Source organism: Oryctolagus cuniculus, chromosome 10 (assembly GCF_051225735.1).
Source record: "Oryctolagus cuniculus isolate XC-2025 breed Fujian yellow rabbit chromosome 10, ASM5122573v1, whole genome shotgun sequence".
In the NCBI taxonomy this organism is placed as follows: Eukaryota; Metazoa; Chordata; class Mammalia; order Lagomorpha; family Leporidae; genus Oryctolagus; species Oryctolagus cuniculus.
Window position 1 is genome coordinate 67,974,062 of NC_142876.1, and position 19,758 is coordinate 67,993,819.

At 45.1% G+C, this 19,758-nt stretch overlaps 1 protein-coding gene across 6 annotated transcripts in view; it reads right to left on the bottom strand.

Annotated features, from left to right (window-relative positions):
* Nucleotides 1-2,295: 2,295 nt before the first annotated feature.
* The window catches only part of PIEZO2 (piezo type mechanosensitive ion channel component 2), a 454,193-nt gene continuing 436,730 nt past the window's right edge, over nucleotides 2,296-19,758 (bottom strand). For all 6 annotated transcript variants that reach the window (XM_089305336.1, XM_089305338.1, XM_089305337.1 and 3 more), the window contains 7 exons: nucleotides 14,671-14,859; nucleotides 14,267-14,359; nucleotides 12,563-12,735; nucleotides 10,247-10,375; nucleotides 7,808-7,887; nucleotides 5,667-5,850; nucleotides 2,296-3,834 (listed from right to left, as the gene is read on the bottom strand). In XM_089305336.1, coding sequence (XP_089161462.1) covers nucleotides 3,582-3,834; nucleotides 5,667-5,850; nucleotides 7,808-7,887; nucleotides 10,247-10,375; nucleotides 12,563-12,735; nucleotides 14,267-14,359; nucleotides 14,671-14,859 — 1,101 coding nt within the window. In that variant the 3' untranslated portion in view covers nucleotides 2,296-3,581. The remainder of the gene's footprint in view (nucleotides 3,835-5,666; nucleotides 5,851-7,807; nucleotides 7,888-10,246; nucleotides 10,376-12,562; nucleotides 12,736-14,266; nucleotides 14,360-14,670; nucleotides 14,860-19,758) is intronic.

The following is a 19,758-nucleotide window of genomic DNA, read 5'->3' on the forward strand; positions in this document are numbered from 1 at the left end:
CTAAAGCAATGATGTATCTCCCCCAAGTCTAAGTACATCCCACAGGCACTGCCTAGGTTCTGTCGTCTCCCTGAGGACATCCTCTGGGGGTACAAGGCCAGGCTAAGCCACACTCTGGCCGGACTGAAGGGCTCTAATCCAGATGATCAACATTTGTTTATTTTACCTGGTGGCTTCTATTCAATAAGAGACACCCGCAGAAATCATGACACCTAGTGTTCAGATCCCCAGACTTCTCAGGTAAACTAATATTCTCATCTAGACCAATCAGTCCTTGGGTCCTAACACTGAGTCTACATGCAAATACACATGGAAAAGAAGGTCTGGCATGTAAGAGTAGACTGGGAACACATAAGCATTTTATAACTGATAGTGGTGTTCTCAATACTTAATTTTCATATGCAAAAACTGTTACTTTGAAATGATCTTCCAGCTTGCAGGTATTCCCCTTTTCTGTCTTCATAAGGCATCTGGGAGTAGGATGAGCTCTGGTGGTTATGAAGCATGGGTGGGTACAAGCCCTCTCGTTAATGCCATGAGAATCAGACTAATACAGACACAAACTGACATTTACAAACTAGAAAGCAAATCGACAACAGGGGAAATGATCAGCCACTCTGAAGATGCTATGAAATCTAAGCTGTAGGCAAAGTTGATCCCTAAAAGTATTCAGAAACTCAACCACAGATACCTATGTCTTAAAATAACACTTTAATTCGGAATAATGTTCTATTTTTTTAGAAAACAAATACTTCCTACACAAAACAATGTAGGTCCTCAGAAATAATCATTTGTGCACCCTGGCTGTACCAAAGACCTTTCCTGCCAAATAAATAATGACCTTAACCAGGCCAGTGTAATTTAAATTTCATCTCTAATTCTGAAGCTACACACACTCTTCCGGTGTGAAAGACTATGTTTAAACATTGTGACTGGAGGGCCCTGGGTGGCTGGAGGAAATGGCAGCACGGAACATCGGTTCCTGCTGAACAAGGAGTTCATGGAACAAGCAGTCCCTGTTCCCCACCCCCAGTAAAGCAAGCCCAGAGGAGAACTGGGCTAGCCAGGATACCCCACCCCTACCCCCAAATCCACAAGATGGACTAGACATGGTGGGAGCCACTCCCAGGCCAGAGGGACAAGGGAGATACACTGGATGGTCTGGCTACTCACACAGGTATCAACTTCCTGGACATCGGCAAACGGTCCCCCTGGATTTTGTACCTGTTTGTAGGTGAGGGCAGGGGACAGAAGCACAGCCTTTAGGGGTTCCCTGGGCCTGGGAACTCTCCAAACTGAGCCAGTGGAACTCCCACCAAGCCAAGGCCCCAGCGCTCCCTCTGCCTGGTCCTGCCTTTCCCACTCACCAATGTGACCACCAGAGTCACTCCCCAAAATGTCCTCCAGTGACCCCACTTCCTGGTCTATCTCCAGACAGCCCAGCCTAAGGGAACAGGCTGCCTTAGAGAGGAGGCAGACCACTGAGTGGGACAAGTGTCCTCTGAGGCTCAGCGAGCTGTTGGCTAAAGCTTGAGATCCTCTGGGGTCAGATAACCAAGGCTTGGGGAAGCTCCTGCTGCCCGCGTGTCCCAGCTCGACAGTGACCAAGCCTGGATCAGAGGTCGGCTTCCTCATTCTCTGTGTGACTCCCATGCCAGCATAGACCTTCCTGGAATTAGGGCCTCCCTGCAGAATTTCCCTCTCGGACACACCTGGAGTTTCTTTCTTAAACCCTGGATTTTTATTTATTTATTTTTTGTGGGATATTCAGTCCTGGTAAACTTGAGCCTTTACACTTTCGTTTGATGAGCGCTTTCCCATGTCTACATTTCCTCAAATGTGTTAGTTTGCATCCTGAAAATTCCTGGCTGATTTTTAAGGCTTATCAGTTTATTTTATTTATTTGAGATGCAGAGATACACACACGGATGAGAGACAAAGAGAGAGGAGGAGGAATTTCTATTCACTGTTTGAGAGAGAGAGAGAAAGAGAGAGAGAGATCGAGAGAGAGATCGAGATCTTTCATTCACTGGTTCACTCCTACAAATGGCCATAATAGCAGGAGCTGGACCAGGCTGAAGCCAGGAGTCAGGAACTTCTTCCAATCTCCCATGTTGGTTCAGAGGCCCAAGCACTTGGGCCATCTTCCGCTATTTTCCCATATGGGATGTGGCTTTACCTGCTATGCCACAATGCCAGCCCCATTGAGTTGATTCCTTAACTCTTTGCACACTATGTTGAAAAGAATAACTTCCTATTCCATGCAAACAGGCAGAAGAAAGAGTATCCTTTAAATGACTTTGCAAGATGTGCTTTATTTTAAGTCAGCCCTGAACCCAAACTACACAGGATCATTTTTTTTTGACATATTCTAGCCCATTCAATGCTTCTTCTCAGAAACTGCATTTTAATATGGAATGAAAACTACATTTCAATCCTAACGTTTTTCATGCTACATTGTCATTTAATGAAGAGGTTGTATTACCAATAATAATAATTTAAGAAAAGGCCATTTTTATTTCCCCAAGCTCAATATACATATTTCTTTCATAATTATGAACTTAAAAAACCCGTCTCAGATGTAAAAATGTGAATTGGAACATGTAAACTCTTTGATATACCTGAAAAACAGGAAGGAAAATGTCACATACTGGAAAAACCATTGCCGTAAATCATGGAAATGGCAGAAAGCGTGTAGGGGAACGGGGAAAGGCAGAGGAGCCATCATGACCTCAGTTACGCGAGAGTTCCAAAGTCAAAGTATTCCACATCCCACTGGGTTGGCCTTCGGGTCTTTTGTCCCACATCTGTTTCCACGAAGAGCAGAAACCGAAGCACAGCGCTCACATCAACGCAGTGAGCCACTCCTGGGTCTCAGCTAAGCAGGTGTCCACGAAGTTTCTTTGCTGCTTGTAATGTTTTCCTGAGAAGTCACTGGTGTTTCATGGAAAGATTTCTTATTCGTCTTCAGTTACAATAAGGCAGTAAGAGTATCGCTAATGGTATCTTTTTGCTTAGAGCGAGGCGTTATCCTTCCAGGGACATCTTTGTGGATTTGTTCATTCCCCCCTCTCTCCCCGCTAAGACACAGGGTGGGGAGTTTTCCGCCTCCTATTGCTGTTTTATACTTGGCGTGTGCTGAAGGCTCCTCCAGTCTCCTCGCGGTGGCTTCCGCTGGGTGCTGGAGAGCTAGATGCAGGACAGCGTCTCTCCAGCAAAGGCGCCATCCCGCCGGGTACCACTTGGAGGCGCCTTTCTCTCATCCTCCCTCTAGTCTCTGTAGTAGGGAATGCCCGCATGTGATTCCTTCACATTGTCCATCAGAATGCAAGACACGGTTGACTAAAACATAAAAGCAAATAGCCCTGATGTCAGAGACACGGAATTAAAAGGAACTCCTTCAACAGCGCCCTCACTGCTGTGGTAGCTTCTGTTGCAAAAGGAAGTCAGCTCCTTTCCGCCACCGGTCAGAAGAGAAATCATTTCCGTCAAACTAGAAATGCTTAGCTCTTATGAGAATATTGTGCTTTTTTAAAAAAATTCAAATGTTAGCTTTCTTTGCAGCCTGGGTCCTAAGGTTATCAGTTTGTTTTCTCTCTGGTCCATTTGATCATGGTCTCCGGTGATCGGTAGAGGAATATTAATTTGGCATAGAGATCTTCTTCTAGTTCCAGTTCCCCTGTCTCCCGAACTAAAAAAATGTCTGTGCATAGCTTCAAAATCCGATCCACATTTGGGAGCTCCTCAAACATGATGGAGTGCGAAATCCCGCTGAAGAATTCACGGACAAATTTCCCAATCACGAGGACCACCGAAGCGTACAATCCCATGATACTGAAAAACACAGAAAGCAGAAGTTATATCTAGCAGTTAAGTATGGTTCATGGAGGATGTTTATCATAACACTGGTATATTTGGTGTAACACAATACTAGGGGACTTTGAAAGTTTGTGGGAAAGTTTAGTTTGGTGCCAAAAATAAAAACTCAGACAGTTTTCTTGTAATAGGTATTTCCATGAACTTTTTGAAGACTCTTTTGTTGGGTAGAAATGGCTGGTGTGAAATACAGCTTCCTGTACCTAGCTCTTCTCCCTTTATCACAAGAGTGAGGAATATTTTTTTCTTCCAAAGGCCATGTTAGCATCAATTTTTAAAAAATCATCCATGGCCATATGTGGGGAGCAACTCAGACTAGACTAAGTTACTGGAATTAAGACTTATTCTATGCATCTGCTGTCCCACAATATGGCGCTGAGAAGGGAGTAAACAACTTCTACGCAGCTGCCTCTCGCCAACTTGAGTGATGACCTGCAGGAGCTGATCCTGCTCCTGATTGGAGGAGAGCAGCGTACTCGGCGTGTGGGTAGCAGAGTTGGGATTGGTGGAAGAGGACTATAAAGGAGGAGAGAGACAACATGCACCAGGAACATCTAAGGGGAACATCTGAAGGAACACCTGAGCAGCCCCCGAGAGAGCCGGCCGGCCGTGTGCTGCTCCCCCGCGGAAGTGGGGAAAGTGGCAGGGGGCATCGCCCTTCCATGGAGGTGGAAGGATCGGCAGCCAACCTGGAAAGAACCAGCAGCAAACCCGGGAAGGGCCAAGCAGACAAAAGAACAGCGCAGAGTCCAGTGTCATTCCTCTGCAAGTCAGGGAGTGACAGCCATACAAAATTATCAACTTAAAAATTAGCCTGATGGGGCTGGCAATGTGGCAAATTGGTTAAGCCATTGCCTACAACACTGGTATCCCGAATGGGTGATGGTCCAAATCCTGGCTGCTCCACTTCTGATCCAGCTCCCTGCTGATGTGCCTGGGAGAGCAGCGGAAGATGGCCCAAGTGCTTGGGTCTCTGCCACTCACATGGGAGACTTGGATGAAGTGCCTGGCTCCTGATTCAGCATGACCCAGCTCTGGCCATTGCAGCCATGTGGAGAGTGAACCAGTGAATGGAAGACCTCTCTCTCACTCTCTCTCTCTCTCTCTCAGTAACTCTAACTTTCAAATAAATAAAAAATAAGTCTGAAAAAATCAGCCTGCTATAGGAGCCAGCGTTGTGGTACACCTGGTTAAGCCACCACTTGCAACACTGGCATCTCACGGTTAGATTCCCAGCTGCTCTGCTTCTGATCCAGCTCCCTGTTAAAGAGCCTGGGAAGGCAGAGGAAGATGGCCTGAGTACGTGGGCTTCTGTCACCTATGTGGAGACCTGGATGGAGTTCTAGCTCCTGGCTTTGGCTTGGCCCAGCCCTAGCTGTTGTGGACATGTGGAAGTGAGCCAGTGGATAGAGGATGTCTCTCTTTCTCTCTCTTTCTGTAACTCTGCCTTTCAAATACTAAATACTAAATACATACATACATACATAAATACATATTTAAAAATTAGCCTGCTATAAATTTGCTGAATTTTGAATCCTGACAAAAAGCTTTTGTGGGTCTTATATACCTCATGGGCTGGATGTTAGCCATCCCTACTTTAACAGAATGGGCTTTCTCTGAGAATCATGTTGCTAAGACTCCAGGTGGAGAACACTACCTTATGAGGCTAAATCTGGGAAATGTCCTGTTTATTATCCAAGAATTCTAAGAAGAGAATGGCTTCTCATCCTCAACTTTATTTGCCATAGCAGACTGTTCTTGTAACTGTGGATTATAACCAGAATCCTTACCCATAGCCAGCTAGGAACCCCAGACTTGGGGGGCTGACTTTGTCATTGAAGACCACCAGTTCCAAGGCCTGGGACTGCTGCTCATAGATCCTATTTCCAGTCAGGTTGAGAACCCACCACTCACTGTTAGATTTAGTTGCATTGTCTCTGTACAAAATAATGGTGATGTTCATGAAATTATTTTCTAGAAGAAGAGAAAAACAAAATCAAGTTAGCATGAGATGTTTAGGATTCCAGGCACATCAGCAGTTCTCAGATGGCAAAACCTGGTTACCATCTGTACCATAAGGTTCTGGGATGAGAAGGACAATGGGCATATTAGCAATGAGAGTGGATGGAGGGGGGGCCCTGGGAGGATAGGCAATTTCTCTTTTTCAGCTAAAGAGGTCACTATTGCTATATGTGCACTTCAGCCAAAGCACAGGACAGCTCTGTGGATTATTCCAAACAACTCTCAAAAACCCAGAGCCCTGACTTTTGACAGAACTTGCTGATTCTTTTATATTACCAGCAGTTATTCAGTTTCTCCAAGGAGGAAGACACTTCATTGAGTGTTAAGGGGCTACAACATTGCTCAGGGCATGGCTGCTTATCCCAGTGGGTACAGATCATGCATGGATGCACCGTCTCTGGTCACATGCATAGACTCTCCAGCACAGGGGAGTCAGTTGGCCTGGAGAGAACACTTCCTTTCAGGAAGGATGGCATGAGGTTCTGCAGACCACACTGTATGGCCAGTGACAGCTGGTGTTAGAGCAGAAACCGAATGCAAAAGCACAGTAGAAGAGGGCAATCAAAAAGCCTGCAGTTATATTTCATAGATTGTTCTAAGAAATTCCCACGTCTGCCAATGAGGATAGTGTTCCCACTGAAAACTGTGATGAAGTGTAGATTCTATGAGGGTAAGAACTGACTCTACATTATTTCATGCTCAATTCCTAGATCATAGGAATATAGGGCAGTGCTTGGCATTAAATGTCTGTTGGGTGGAAGGATGGATGGATTGATGGATGGATGGATGGATGGATGTAGAAGAGTGAGGAATGGCAGGATACTGGTAATGCCAGAGTGGTTATTAAGGAAGAATGAGAGCTACTCAGAACACTCAGGAGCAGGAAGATAACTGGTTCTAAAGTCCAGAGGAAGTTACAAGGGCAAAAATCCAGCCCTGGGCCCAGACATTCCTGTGTCTGGATCTAGTTCTACCATTGCCTAAGCTGAGTAATTAATAATGAGTCTCAGTTTCCTTAGATGTTAGCTGGTGGTAACCATCAACCTATCTTAAATGTACTATGTGGTAAAGATCAGAGAGAACTCAGCAAAGCACATCCTATAAACCCTTATTCTGAGTAGGATCTCAGAGAAGTGAGGCTATGCAGTGTGGGGAAGAGTAACATTGAAGGCTCCATCTCATGTCACTCCCAGGCAAAGAAGCCGGTGTCAGGGAGGGATAGAGGATCTAAGAGGAGGCAATTCCATGATGTTGGAGGATTGCAGATGAGGAGGGAGTGGGGTCTAGGGCAGAGGGAGAAGGAGATAGGACCTTTCTCTAGGGAGAGATGGGAAGCTACAAGGGCAACTCTGGATGTCAGTTGGGAGGTTATCTGCCGAGGCTATATGGTATATGCTATCATATATACGGTCTGTCATTGATTGAGATGTCGTTTTATGGCTCATAACTAATCCCAAAACATCAGTTTACTATCATCACTGCTTTATTGCACAAATCCAATCACTAAAGCACTACTAATGATACTTATAACACTTGATTGCATCAAGAACATTTCACCATCTCTCTACTATGTTCATTGTGAAGGAGCAAGCATATTTAACAATGTATGCAGCAGATTTCTGTACAAGATCTGGTTGTCAATAGAAACAAATAGACAGACTGGTTCTACGGCACTGTACATCACTAAATTTGGATTTAAGCCAATCAGGCCCTCTTTTAATGAAATCAAGAAAATGAAGAGCATAGTTTCCAGGTGAGAGAATGATTCCTTCTGGCTTTTCAAGACAAGCAAGTGTTTTATGGTTCCTTTCCCAGGGAGCAAAATAACTGGAAAGTAGCTTGATAAAGGTTGAAAATGCAAACTGCTGAAATTGAAAAAAAATTTTTGAAAGTTTCTTTTCATTCTTACCAGATAACAGTTGCTTTATAGGTTTTGAGTTAGAATCACTAGGTGCTTTCACATAATACGGGTAGATCTTTTCTATTATCCTGTGCAGTAAGAAAAAAAGGATAAAATTAAAGTTTGTTTGAAACATGTAAAATTATACTTCCTTGCTAATTTTGGCTTTACATCAAACAAATAATGATAAAAGTCTTCATATATGATATAGACATAATTTATGGGTTTCCATTATGACCGGAAGTATTATCTGAAGCAGAACAAATTTACTGGACTCTATCCAGACATGCACATAAACTCGGTACACAAGCTGGTTGATGACTTAAACATGGAGACAGGCATTTCTCCATGTCTGTGACTTGCTTCTGAAGCCAAGGGATTCTCTTTCCTGGTGGGCTCCTCCTATTGTTATCTATAACACTGAGCACCCTTCTGATTCTAATCTCTAGGATTTCTAAAAGATCTACAATCAAAAGGACTACATGAATGGGTCTGATGGAGGTGAGGAGACAACTGGTGGCTTGGACCTTACACGACCTCTGCTTCTTCCCTCCGAGTGACCCACGTCACATCTAGACCCAAGTTTTCTTTTTCTTTCTTCTTCTTCTGCTTTTTTTTTTTTTGACAGGCAGAGTTAGACAGTGAGAGAGAGACATAGAGAAAGGTCTTCCTTTTTCTGTTGGTTCACCCCCCAAGTGGCCGCTGCAGCTGGTGTGTTGCGGCCAGTGCGCTGCGCCGATCCAAATCCAGGAGCCAGGTGCTTCCCTTGGTCTCCCATGTGGGTGCAGGGCCCAAGGATCTGGGCCATCCTCCACTGCACTCCCGGGCCACAGCAGAGAGCTGGACTGGAAGAGGAGCAACCGGGACAGAATCCAGCGCCATGACCGGGACTAGAACCTGGGGTGCCGGCACTGCAGGTGGAGGATTAGCCTAGTGAGCTGCAGCACTGGCTTAGACCCACATTTTCATCTGGAGATTATGGGAGAGGCTTTGACCATCTCCAGCCTCAGCGAATCACAAAGGGTGCCTTAGGGAGTATAGGGGCTGCCTCTGTTGGTCCCTAAAGTCAATGCACAAAATAGGGCCTGAGGAGGGGGAGGCCAGCAGGTGGCAGTTGTAGTTGGGTGGAATGTCCTAACTAGTAGGGTGATGGTAGGATAGTAGGGAGACCAGGCTAATAACAATGTATTGTACATTTGTATAAGGCTAGATGACAGGGTTGGAATATTTTCAATACAAAGAAATGACAGGTGCTTGAGGACAGAGATATGCTCACTCTGATTTGATCATTGCACCGTGTATACACTACCAAAACATCTTAGGATGCCCATAAATATATACCATTTTTATGTGACAATTCAAAAAACAAAATGAGTAAAATGTAAAACAGGACCAGGGCAGACTGGGGGACAAAACTGACAGTACTGCCAGCTGTCATCACTCCACAATTCTAGACCATGTTTTCTCGATGGTTCTCGTGTTAGAGTCTGAACAGCCCAGCTTGCATGTATTTTGGATGGAGTACCTCTGTGGCAGGATAACACTTTGAGATACAATTTTTTGACCCTCAATTCCCTTTTATCCCTTATCTCCCTTTCTCACCTCCCCACAGCCATTCTGTTAGCCAGGAACTTAGTGACCCAGGGGCAGGAGAAATGGCAGGAAAAAGGTCTCTCAGGGCCTTCCTGGCCTTTGGTGATTATGATTAGACAAGAGCAGACTTTGCAACCCTGAGACAAGTTCAGTACTCCTTGGGTTGGCTGGACAGACAGAATGGTAGGGGAGATACACACAGCTCCCCATGGTGGCTCCCCAAGAAGGAAAGTGGAGCCTGGACTCCTGCCCTTGAGGTTGAATGGCTGAAGTGGACACCTGAGATTAAGAGGCTGATAAGGACAACAAAAGACCTGGGTAATTTTCGTGCAGTCCTGGGCCCCACCCCCACCTAAATAGGGTGTTGAGGGCAGCACAAATCATGGTGCAGGAAGAATGGAGCTCCCTGCCACACGTAATGTCTGGCCATGCCCACCAGGAGAGCCTGCCCGTGCTCCTGGCAGCACACTGATTTCCAGAGTGCCCAGAAGGGCACCAGTCACTGAAGGAGAGAGCCACCTCGTGGTGTGCACTGATGGCTGAGCCCTGGAAGAGCCCTGTGTATCTCAGTGGAAGCCAGCAGTGCCCTTGACCATGGACGGACCATCTCCCTGGAGCCTGGCACCAGGCATACCTTCATTTGCAGCAGAGGCATCAGGCCAGGGGAAGGGGAGAAAGGAGCCAAGGGCTGAGACTATAAGTTTCTTTTATTCAGCAAAATTGGACCTCCAAATAGAAATTCACGTGGGTAATCTAAGAAGGACCACCTTCCTGTACACACGGGTTTGCGGATGGAGACGTGGTAGCAGTCACTTATACCAGTTAAAGCTCTGGGAGCAGGGAAAGGAAACTTACACGGGCGTTTTTGAACTCTCTGTGTCATTGCCAGCTATCATCTTGGCTATATTCTCTCGCGTGACATTTTCAAGAGCAAAGGAAAGCTTATCTGTGGCTATCTCTGCTTTTGCACCCAGACTCATGTTTCTGTGAAGGAAAACAGGAAAAAAGTTCAAGGTCAGTGAGTGCTGAGAATTCTGGAAGAGAGACTTAAAACTCCCTCGACGCTTATTCACCTCACTGAAGTTTTGCTGAGGCCACAACTGTCAGCACAACCCGCCCTGTCCTCCTCACCCTTCTGTGCAGCTTCTGGTAACCACGTTGACAAAGCCCACCGAGGCCACCAGCAGAGGAGCAGGTGAGCAAGCAGAGCCTGCTGACCCCAAGAGAAACCCTCTGGATGCTCTCAGATGGACTTCAGACAAACCCTAGTTAACTTGAAGTCTCCATGGCGACTGCCAGATTCCAGATTTTAAAAGAATGTTCCATCAGAAGTTAAATAAAAAAAAAATTTTTTTTTTGGATAGCTCTTCAAAGAAAAAGGTTAGGGAATAAACTTTTGGCCATTAGTACAGTATCCGAGGGAGGAATTTGACACTGTTAAAAGGAGAAAATCAGATTAAAGAAAGAGCACTTTAAATGCTGAACAGTACCTTGGTCTGTAATATTTCCTTATGAATTAACTTTAGGAGTTGATACTATGAACCAAAGGCACCTACTTCACTGCTTGCAAGAGTCTAGAGTCAGAAGGCAATGATGAGAGAAACTAATGACAAGGGAACTTCAAAAAATTCATGGAAAACAGAATTTAAGAATCAGTTTGTTTTTTCAATGTTCATCTATTTTTATTTAGCTGGAAGGCAGAGAGGGAGAGAAGAAGAGAGCAAGGCAGGGAGAGAGAGAGAGAGGAAGAGAGAGAGAGAATCTTCCATCTGTTAGTTTTACTCTTCAAATGCTGGCAACACCTAGGGCTGGGCTAGGAGTCTAGAGCTCCATCTGATTCTCCCATATGGGTGGCAGTGACCCAAGTTTTTGAGCCATTATCTGCTGTCTCCCAGGGTTTGCATTAGCAGGGGGCTGGACTGGAAGCAGAGCAGCCAGAACTCAAACTGCCACCGTGATATAGAAAATATCATGTCAGCTTAGCCTGCCATGGCACAATGCCCACTCAAGATCAGTTTATTTGGGTATAAAAATGTGTTGCAATCCATACCTCTTTTTTTTCCCCCATAATATGCATTTTCCATGAGTTTTTAAGGGCCTCTCATATGCATGCATTTCTTTTTTTTTTTTTTTTGAAGATTTATTTGGTTTACTTGAAAGTCAAAGTTACACAGAGAAAGAAGGAGAGAGAGAGAGAGAGAGGGAGAGAGAGAGAGAGAGAGAGGTCTTCTATCTGCTGGTTCACTCCTCAATTGGCCACTATGGCCTGAGCTGTGCCAATCCAAAGCCAGGAGCCAGGAGCTTCCTCTGGGTCTTCCCATGTGGATGCAGGGGCCCAAAGACTTGGCCATCTTCTACTGCTTTCCCAGGACATAGTAGAGACCTGGCTGGGAATAGAGCAGCTGGGACTAAACCAGCGCCCATATGAGATGCCAGCACTGTAGGCGGTGGCTTTATGTGCTACACCACAGTGCCGGCCCCTGCGTGTATTTCAAAACTTTTTGTATAAAAATAAATTTATCTTTTAATTCCATTTTTCATGAACTTCTTCAAGCACCTCATATGTTATATTGAGGTCTCTAAACCATTGGTCTTTTGGCTAGAAGAACTCTAAGCCATGCTTGTCTACACGAGTAAAGGCAAAAAGAAGAACTCCCATGCTGGCACTGGTTCGGGTTAGCTGGGGAGGAATCTTGGTTTGTCTGCCACGCTGTCCTCACACCTGGTGCTCACAGATCTGCCAGTGCTTCCCCGGTGTTGCAGGGATGCACATGGCATTGGGCCTTCTAGAGGCTATGGTTTCTTATTAGGAAGAAACTCCACCTTTTCATGAAAATCTTACGATGCACCCATACTTCGCTTCACTTTGTAAATCATCACCCTCTTTCTTGATTCTCTTCCTCTCTCTTTTGCTCACAGAACTCCTTGCCAGCCTTTTTTACTTAGAGACTGAAGTTAGTAAAAAGAAAGGAAAACTAAGAAGTTTTTGGTCTGGTCAGTGATTCCTGGGCAAATCATTATTTCATCAATGCAAATGTAAGGAAAATTCTCAAACGTGTAAAGATAAGTAAGAGCAGCACCCCCTAATGATTCTGCTTTTCTGTTCCCCACCTCCACCCCGAGATTAGATTGGGGGAAGGGGAAAATTACGGGTGGAAATACAGTAACTACCTCTGAATACTCCATGAAAAAACAACAGAGAAGCTACTCTTGAGGTCCATGAGCTCTTGTATCATTTTCCGCTTACTGGGAGGGCTGATGGTCCACAAAGAATTTGAGTTTCCTTCCAGTTCTGCTACTGTTATGTCTTCTTTTTCATAATTTTCCAGAAATTGCATAGCACCCTGCATGTGCACAAAAATGTATGCATAAGTACATCACATACATGATGCTGTATAAAGCAAGCACCTACTCTCCCTTCGTACTGGCTGTAGAGACGGGGGTTCTTCCTGTGCAAGGACGGTTAACACAGCCCACAGCCATGGATGTCCCATCGCCCTCTGCATGTCTACCCACAGGCATTGGCAGCCCCCACTCACACGGCCCAGCCGCAGTGGTGGTTTTGACCAGTCCTTCCAATGAAACGACAGAGGAAACACAAGTGGTTTTGTGTCCTTTTTCCTCTCTACTAACAAAGAAATTTGTCACCTAGACAGGAGAGTCCTTCTCATGAGAGAGAAAAATTTAATCCACTGACAATGTTTCAGTGCTGTCCTAATGGCTGTTCTTGGCTCAAGGTTAGTTTTGACAACCTGAATCATGGACCATGCTGTTACAACAGAGGAAAACATACATCTGTTTTGCTTAATCACATTCTTAAATTAAAAACATCATTTGTGAAACTAATTCTGATAAGAACTATGTTACATTATCAGCAGTTAGAAATACAGAGAGAATAACACTGGCTACAACTCCACCATCAAAACATTATTGGCGCTTTATACAATTGAGGATGTATTTTTTATCATTAAAAATAATAATCTAAACCTTTTTTCATTTAGGTTTTCCCTTGAGAAATTGTCATGCCACCTGGGGTCTCTATAAGGATTGTTGCTTATTACAAAAGAAGTTGCTAGAAAAATTTTCATAATATGTAAAGAAAAAGTGTGGAGGTCTGTCTCTCTTTTATAACTGAGGAGCAGGTCACCAGTGCTAATCAGATTCTCTGATTATAGTTCCCTCCACAGAGCATTATTCATTTATTGTACATACATGTAAATGATTCTGTACTATGAGCCTGAATCCTCAAGGTGCTTCAGGTTGCTACAGATACAGAGAATGTGTTTGTAGGCAAGAACCTACACAGAGCTTTCCCATAACTGGAATTACAGTCATGTACCACAAAATGACATTTCAGTCAGTGACAGGCTGCAGACACAATAGAGGTTCCATAGGGTTACGCCACTGAGGGACATCACAGCCACCTGTGGTTGTGGAAGTACAATCTATGATGTTCGCACAACGGTGGAAATCGCCTACTGATGCATTTCTCTGAACGTTTCCTTGTCTTTAAGTGAAGCATGACTGTGCTTTGTAAGGGTGGATTCCCAGTGTAGATCTCGTCAAAGGATCAATGCAGAACACAATGTAAAACATTAAAAAATATTTTTGAAATCAAGCAGTCTCTGTTGAGCTTACGCTAAAATGTTTTGAATTAAAATTACATTGATTAACACTTATGCCCAGTAGCACAGACTTAACTTCTAGGTTATCAAAGTAGCCAGTGGCCAGGAGTCTGCCATGTGTAACTTATAAACCCAGGAACACCCTCCTTCATGCCACCACAGGCCGTGGCAAAGCACTGAGCACTACGGCAACCGATGAGCTCGCCTAGTGAAAGGTCTCCACAGGGATCTATTGTATGCTTGTACTTACAGTGTCCTTAGTAAAAGCTTTTACAAACTTATCAAACGTTGTCTTGTTCATAACTTTCAGTTGGCTTTGCTGGGCACTCATGGTGAAAATAGGCTGGAAAACAAAGATGCACAGTGTTGTCAACAGAACTCTCCTCTGCAACCCGACTGGAAAGATAAACATTTCTAGGCACATCAATCACTGATCCCCTGGAGGGCAACTGGCCTCAGAGATGTCTGTTTGAGGTGACTATTTCTGTGCCCAAATGCAGCAGAATCATTCATTCACCACCTTCTGCACCTTGATTCATCCATCACATATTTGCAGGACACTCAAAATTCAGATAGGACAGTTGGATCCAAAACACCCCTCAGCATCCTATAACTGGTTAGCATGAAGCCCCAGAGGAAGTACCCAGGCATTACCTGATACCCTCCCAGGGTAATTGTGACAGACACGTCCAGGGGCTGGTTGATGACCCCTGCGACGGATTTGATCAAAGACATAAAAAGGAGAGGAAACCAGACGATGCAAATGAGCAGGACGATGATCATGCCTCCCATGCCGTACTTCACCACCTTCTTCTTCTTCTGGCCCCGGGGCTGTGGGTACCTCTGCAACAGAAGGGTTCAAACAGGGTTCAGACAGATGTCCCGAAGAACGAGGGTGGGGAGAAGGGCAGGTGCTCTTCCCCCCAGCATTGGAGAACACGGGCTTAGTTCTATTCTTCTGTTTGTTCAGAAACAGGGGCAGCAACTTTGTCCTGACCTCAGAGTAAAGTTAGGTAATGACGTGACCCTTGGAAGTTGATGTGTGAGTTCTGCTGGGGTAGCACTGATGGACCAGTGGATCACACACATACCCTTCTGGTTTTATGAGATCACACAGGAGAAAGACATTTTCCTTTAAATTCTTGGCTATTTAAAATCTGTTCCTTTCAACAGACCTGTCCCTGTGCTTGGTAAATGGAAAGATCATTCTTTATTTACATCATGATACTTGTTATCAGAGACACTGTTGTTCAGATCCTGAAATAAGATTTGCTTGGTTAGAAGGGCACTTTCTGGCTCTGGTAATCCAGCCCAAGCCCTACTGAGTGCTGGGTCTGTGGGTAGGCAGGGAGCAGATGGGTGTGTGTGTTGTAGAAACAAGGGTTGGCACACTGCCGAAGCTGGAATCCCATCCCTTCACTTTAATACAGATTTATTACAAACTGACTGAGTGCAGTGTCTAGAGGCTATGAGCAGGCAGAAAGAGCCAGTTTTTCTTTGTGATGCTACACGCACTGCAGGTCTGCACGTGCATTCTTTGTGTAAATGTTGCCCCTCTGTGACTGTTTTCCTTTCCTAGTTACTTTGGAGGTTAGCTCACATGGTGGCATGAATTTGGTGTGTTCTCTCCAACCTCCATTACGGGATAGAAGAGGAAGGTCCAGGTGGGATCTTTAAAAAAAAAAACTATTTATTTATGAGAGAGAGTGAGAGCGAGAGCTAGAGAGAGCCTCCAGCCCCTTGTTCACTCCCCAAATGGTGGTTACAGCCAGATCTGGTGCAGGTCAAAGCCGGGAGCCAGGAGCTCCACCCAGGTCTCCCACATGTGTAGTAAGGGCCCAGGTACTTGGGCCACCCTTCAATGCTTACCCAGGCACATCAGCAGGGAGCTGGATCAGAAGTGGAGCAGCCAGGTCTCCAACTGGTGCTCCGACATGGGATACCAGCATCAAGAGCAGGGCTTAACTTGTGTGTCACAACACCAGCTCCCAGGTGGGACTTCAAGAGCTGATTAGGGCTCTGTCCTCATGAGTGGATTAATGGGTCATCTTTAGAGTGGGAAACCAACTTGGTCAGGTCTCTAGTGTGCACCCTGTCTCTGTGATGCTCTGTGCTACTATGTCAGCAAGAAGACCGTCACCAGATACAACCCTGACCTTGGACCAGAACTGTGGGGCAGCAATAAATGTCTCTTTATAATGTACCCAGTCTGTGGTATTGGGCTATTAGCACCAGAAAACAGGCTAAAAGAGGCTATGTACCTAACATGACGGTCGTCTTTACTCCTCAGCCTAGCCGTGTGTCATCCTCAGGTTCACAATCACTCAGTAAGGATCATTCATTCATGTCAGCAAGTTAAAGTAGGGCAAAATAACCCATATTGGAGAGCATTTTCATTCAATGTACATACACGTAAATGATTCTGTACTATGAGACTGTATGATGTGCAGGTGGCATCTATATATTTTGATATCAGTGCACTGGAATTTGATATTCTTGACTGCAATTGCCTAGTTCAAATTTACTATTTTGAATGTAAACCAAGACTCTAATATTTGAGACTTTGAAATACATTTATCCATACATATACACATGTGCATACACACATATATAGATTCGCTTTGTCTTTATTTTTTAATTAAGGCAAATTTAGATGATCAGTCATTCCTTCCATTCTTTCAGGACTCCAGATTACAATGTGTAGAGCTTTTGAAGTTAAAAGAGATTTATCTTCTCTGCCAAGAACAGTGTTGATTCATTGTGCCTGAAGTAGAACCATCAGTTCCTCTCCTGCAGACCAGTCTCCTTGAAGCTCATCTCACAAGTTCTCAGAGCTGGCCCCCTTTCTTCTTCCTCCTCCTCCTACTCCCTCCTGCACTCCCCGGGAAGAACAGGGCAAAGCCCTTTGATCTGTCTGGCGTGGTGTGGCTACTTTCTTTTCTCCCCTTTCAAAGGTACTGTCACCTTGTCCTCTGCTGCCTCCTCACCCCTTTCCTCAGCTTTGTGCTGTGTTTCCTGGTTTGCCATTGTTCCTGTTATACTGCATTTCCCATCAGCTTCCTAAAGTGTTTAGGAGGTAGCTGCATGCATATTCTCGTACTCTCTCAATGGAGCTGGGCAGCCTGCGTTGTATGTGCTCCTGCCAACATTTTGCCTCTTGAGAAACTTTTTTTCTTGCTTTGCAAAGTAGACTGCACTGATCTCATCACAGAGCTTATAACGGAGAACACTACATACTTGACTCTCAATGTGGTTAAGCATTAGGTAGGTTTGATACGGAGGGGTGCTGGGGCCCATCAGGAGAAATGTGATCAAACTCAGGCAGTCAGGGAAGGCCCATGGGTAAAGGTGGCATCTGAGTTGGGAAGCAGTTGAGGAGGGGGTGTACAAGATGTCTCAGACAGGGAGAAGACAAGTCAAGGCCTTATCAGGGGAATGGAAATGGGCCAGTCATCCTCCCAGTAATTCCCTGGAAGAGTGGAAGAGGGCACAAGGACGGGGGCAAAAGATTCAGGAACAAGCACAGGACATAGATGTTCCCTCTGGGCACGGCCACTTGGTCCTCTTGCTCCAGGTGGGGGACCTCACTCTCAGAGAAGTCTCCCTCCCTGCTCGACTGGGTCAAGCCCCCTCAAGATGCTCTCAGAGTGTCCCTGGTCTCTTGTCCAAGCATCTGTTGTTCAGGTATTGTGTTACTGTGCATGACCGTTTTGCTAACATTTCTATCTCTCCTCTGGCCTGTCTGTTGCATGATAGTGGAGCCATTGTGTGTTTGGCTCCCTGCTCTTCTTATGCTCAGCAGTGTTCTGGGCACACAGGAGGAGTGTAGCAAGTGTTCACAATGCACTGCAAAAAAAGAAATGGTCTCAAATTCTCCTCATTCCTGTAGGCATGACCTTTGCCAACCTGATGGCTGATCTCATCAGCTTCTTCCTCTCCCTGAATTCAGGCTGGCCTTTGAACTTGTTTGACCGGAGGAGTGTGGGGAATGTAACAGGGGACTTGGAGACCTCGGTCTCCAGTCTTGCAGCTTTCCCCTCTTGCTCCCTAGCAAGATCAAAAACATCTGGAAAAAAATTGCGTCTGTACAGAGCATGTGCAGTGTTTTTGTCTGGTCATTATTCCCTCAACCACAGAGTATAACAGCTATTTATGTAACATTGAGATTGTGTTAGGTTTTAGGAGTTATCTAGGATGGGTTTAAGTACATGGGAGGTTGTGTGCAGGTTACATGCAAACACTATACCATTTTATGCCAGTGCCTTGAACTCCTGTGGTACCTGTTGGGGGTCCTGGAACCAAGCCCTCATGGACATAGAAGGAAAAGTGTACCTGGGGAGAGAGGCCCAGCCAGAAACCAGACCCAATGTCCAAACATTTGAGTGAGACCATCATCCACTCCCAACTCAGAGGCCAGAAGACAGCAGCCATAGGAGTGGCCCCAGGCATGACCACACAGTGGAGCCCTGCCCAAATTGCTGGCCTGAGAAATTATTGTTAGCAAATAAAATGATTTTTGTTTTTAAATCACTAAGATTTGAAGTGGTTATTAGCAGCAGTGGAAAACCAAGACTTCATCTGTTGCATGAAAGATGGCAGGATTGTTCTAGGGCAGAGGTTCCTGATGTAAATTCTCCTGCAGGTGATCCTTGGTGTGTACATGGGCATTTCTTGCTGACCACCTCCAGAGGCAGCCAATCTTGTAATGCAGTAGCTAAGATGGTGTGAGTTTCTGAAATGTACTGGGAATTCCGCCCACTTGTCTTAATTCTGCTTTTTTCCTTTTTTAGTGTTCCAGACTCATCCTAATTTCTATCTCTTTCCAATAATTAAAATACTTGAAGACAGATATTATTTCTGCTTCTCCCTTATTTTTTTTAACTTTAGCCCAAAATAATTCTTGGTTATTTCCAGATCCTTTGTCATCCTGGGTGCTGCCCCCACTTTGCCTTTGGTAGTGATTCTCATATTCTGCACAATGTTTGGGACAGGGGTTGTCCCCACCAAACTCACGCTGAGGTTTGGTCCCTGCCATCATGGTGCTGACAGGTGATGGGGCCTTTAAGAGGTGTTTGGGCCAGGAGGAGGCAACCCTCATGCACAGATGAGCATTTTTCTCACAGGATGTATGAGATATTACAGGAGTTTGGCCCACTTTCCCTCTCTTCGGCACTGCTTTTCTGCCATGCATCGAGAAGAATGAGGTCCTCACCAGAAACCAAGCAGACACCAGGGCCTTCAGAACGATGAGTCAAAGCAAACCTCCTTTCTTTAAAAGTTACCCCATCTCAGGAATTCTGTTATAGCAACAGAAAATGAACTAAGACATTGCCGTCATATCAACTCCTCATATGATTTTAAGTATCCAGCCAGGCCTGGCTCCTTCACTCCATAAACCCATAAACACGGAGGTAATGGTACAATCAATAAGCCCCACTCCTATAGCTGAAGTTCCCAGACAAAGCTACTGAGCGCACTGGAAAGTATATGAATTTGAGGAGACTTTCCCAAGAGGGTAGTTTCAAGGTGATGAAGAAAGACAACTTTCTGAAAAATCCAATGGAGAGTAGTCATTCTATCTTTAAGCCTCAATATAATGTAGGAAAATAAGCATATATTTTCATTTCCATTTCCTTTGCACAAAGAGGTTAAATTATCTGGCCCTCAGAAAAGAGTGAATCAGAGGTACATGTGAGCCCAAGCCACCTGACCCCTCTGCTCTCCACCATACCACATACCCTC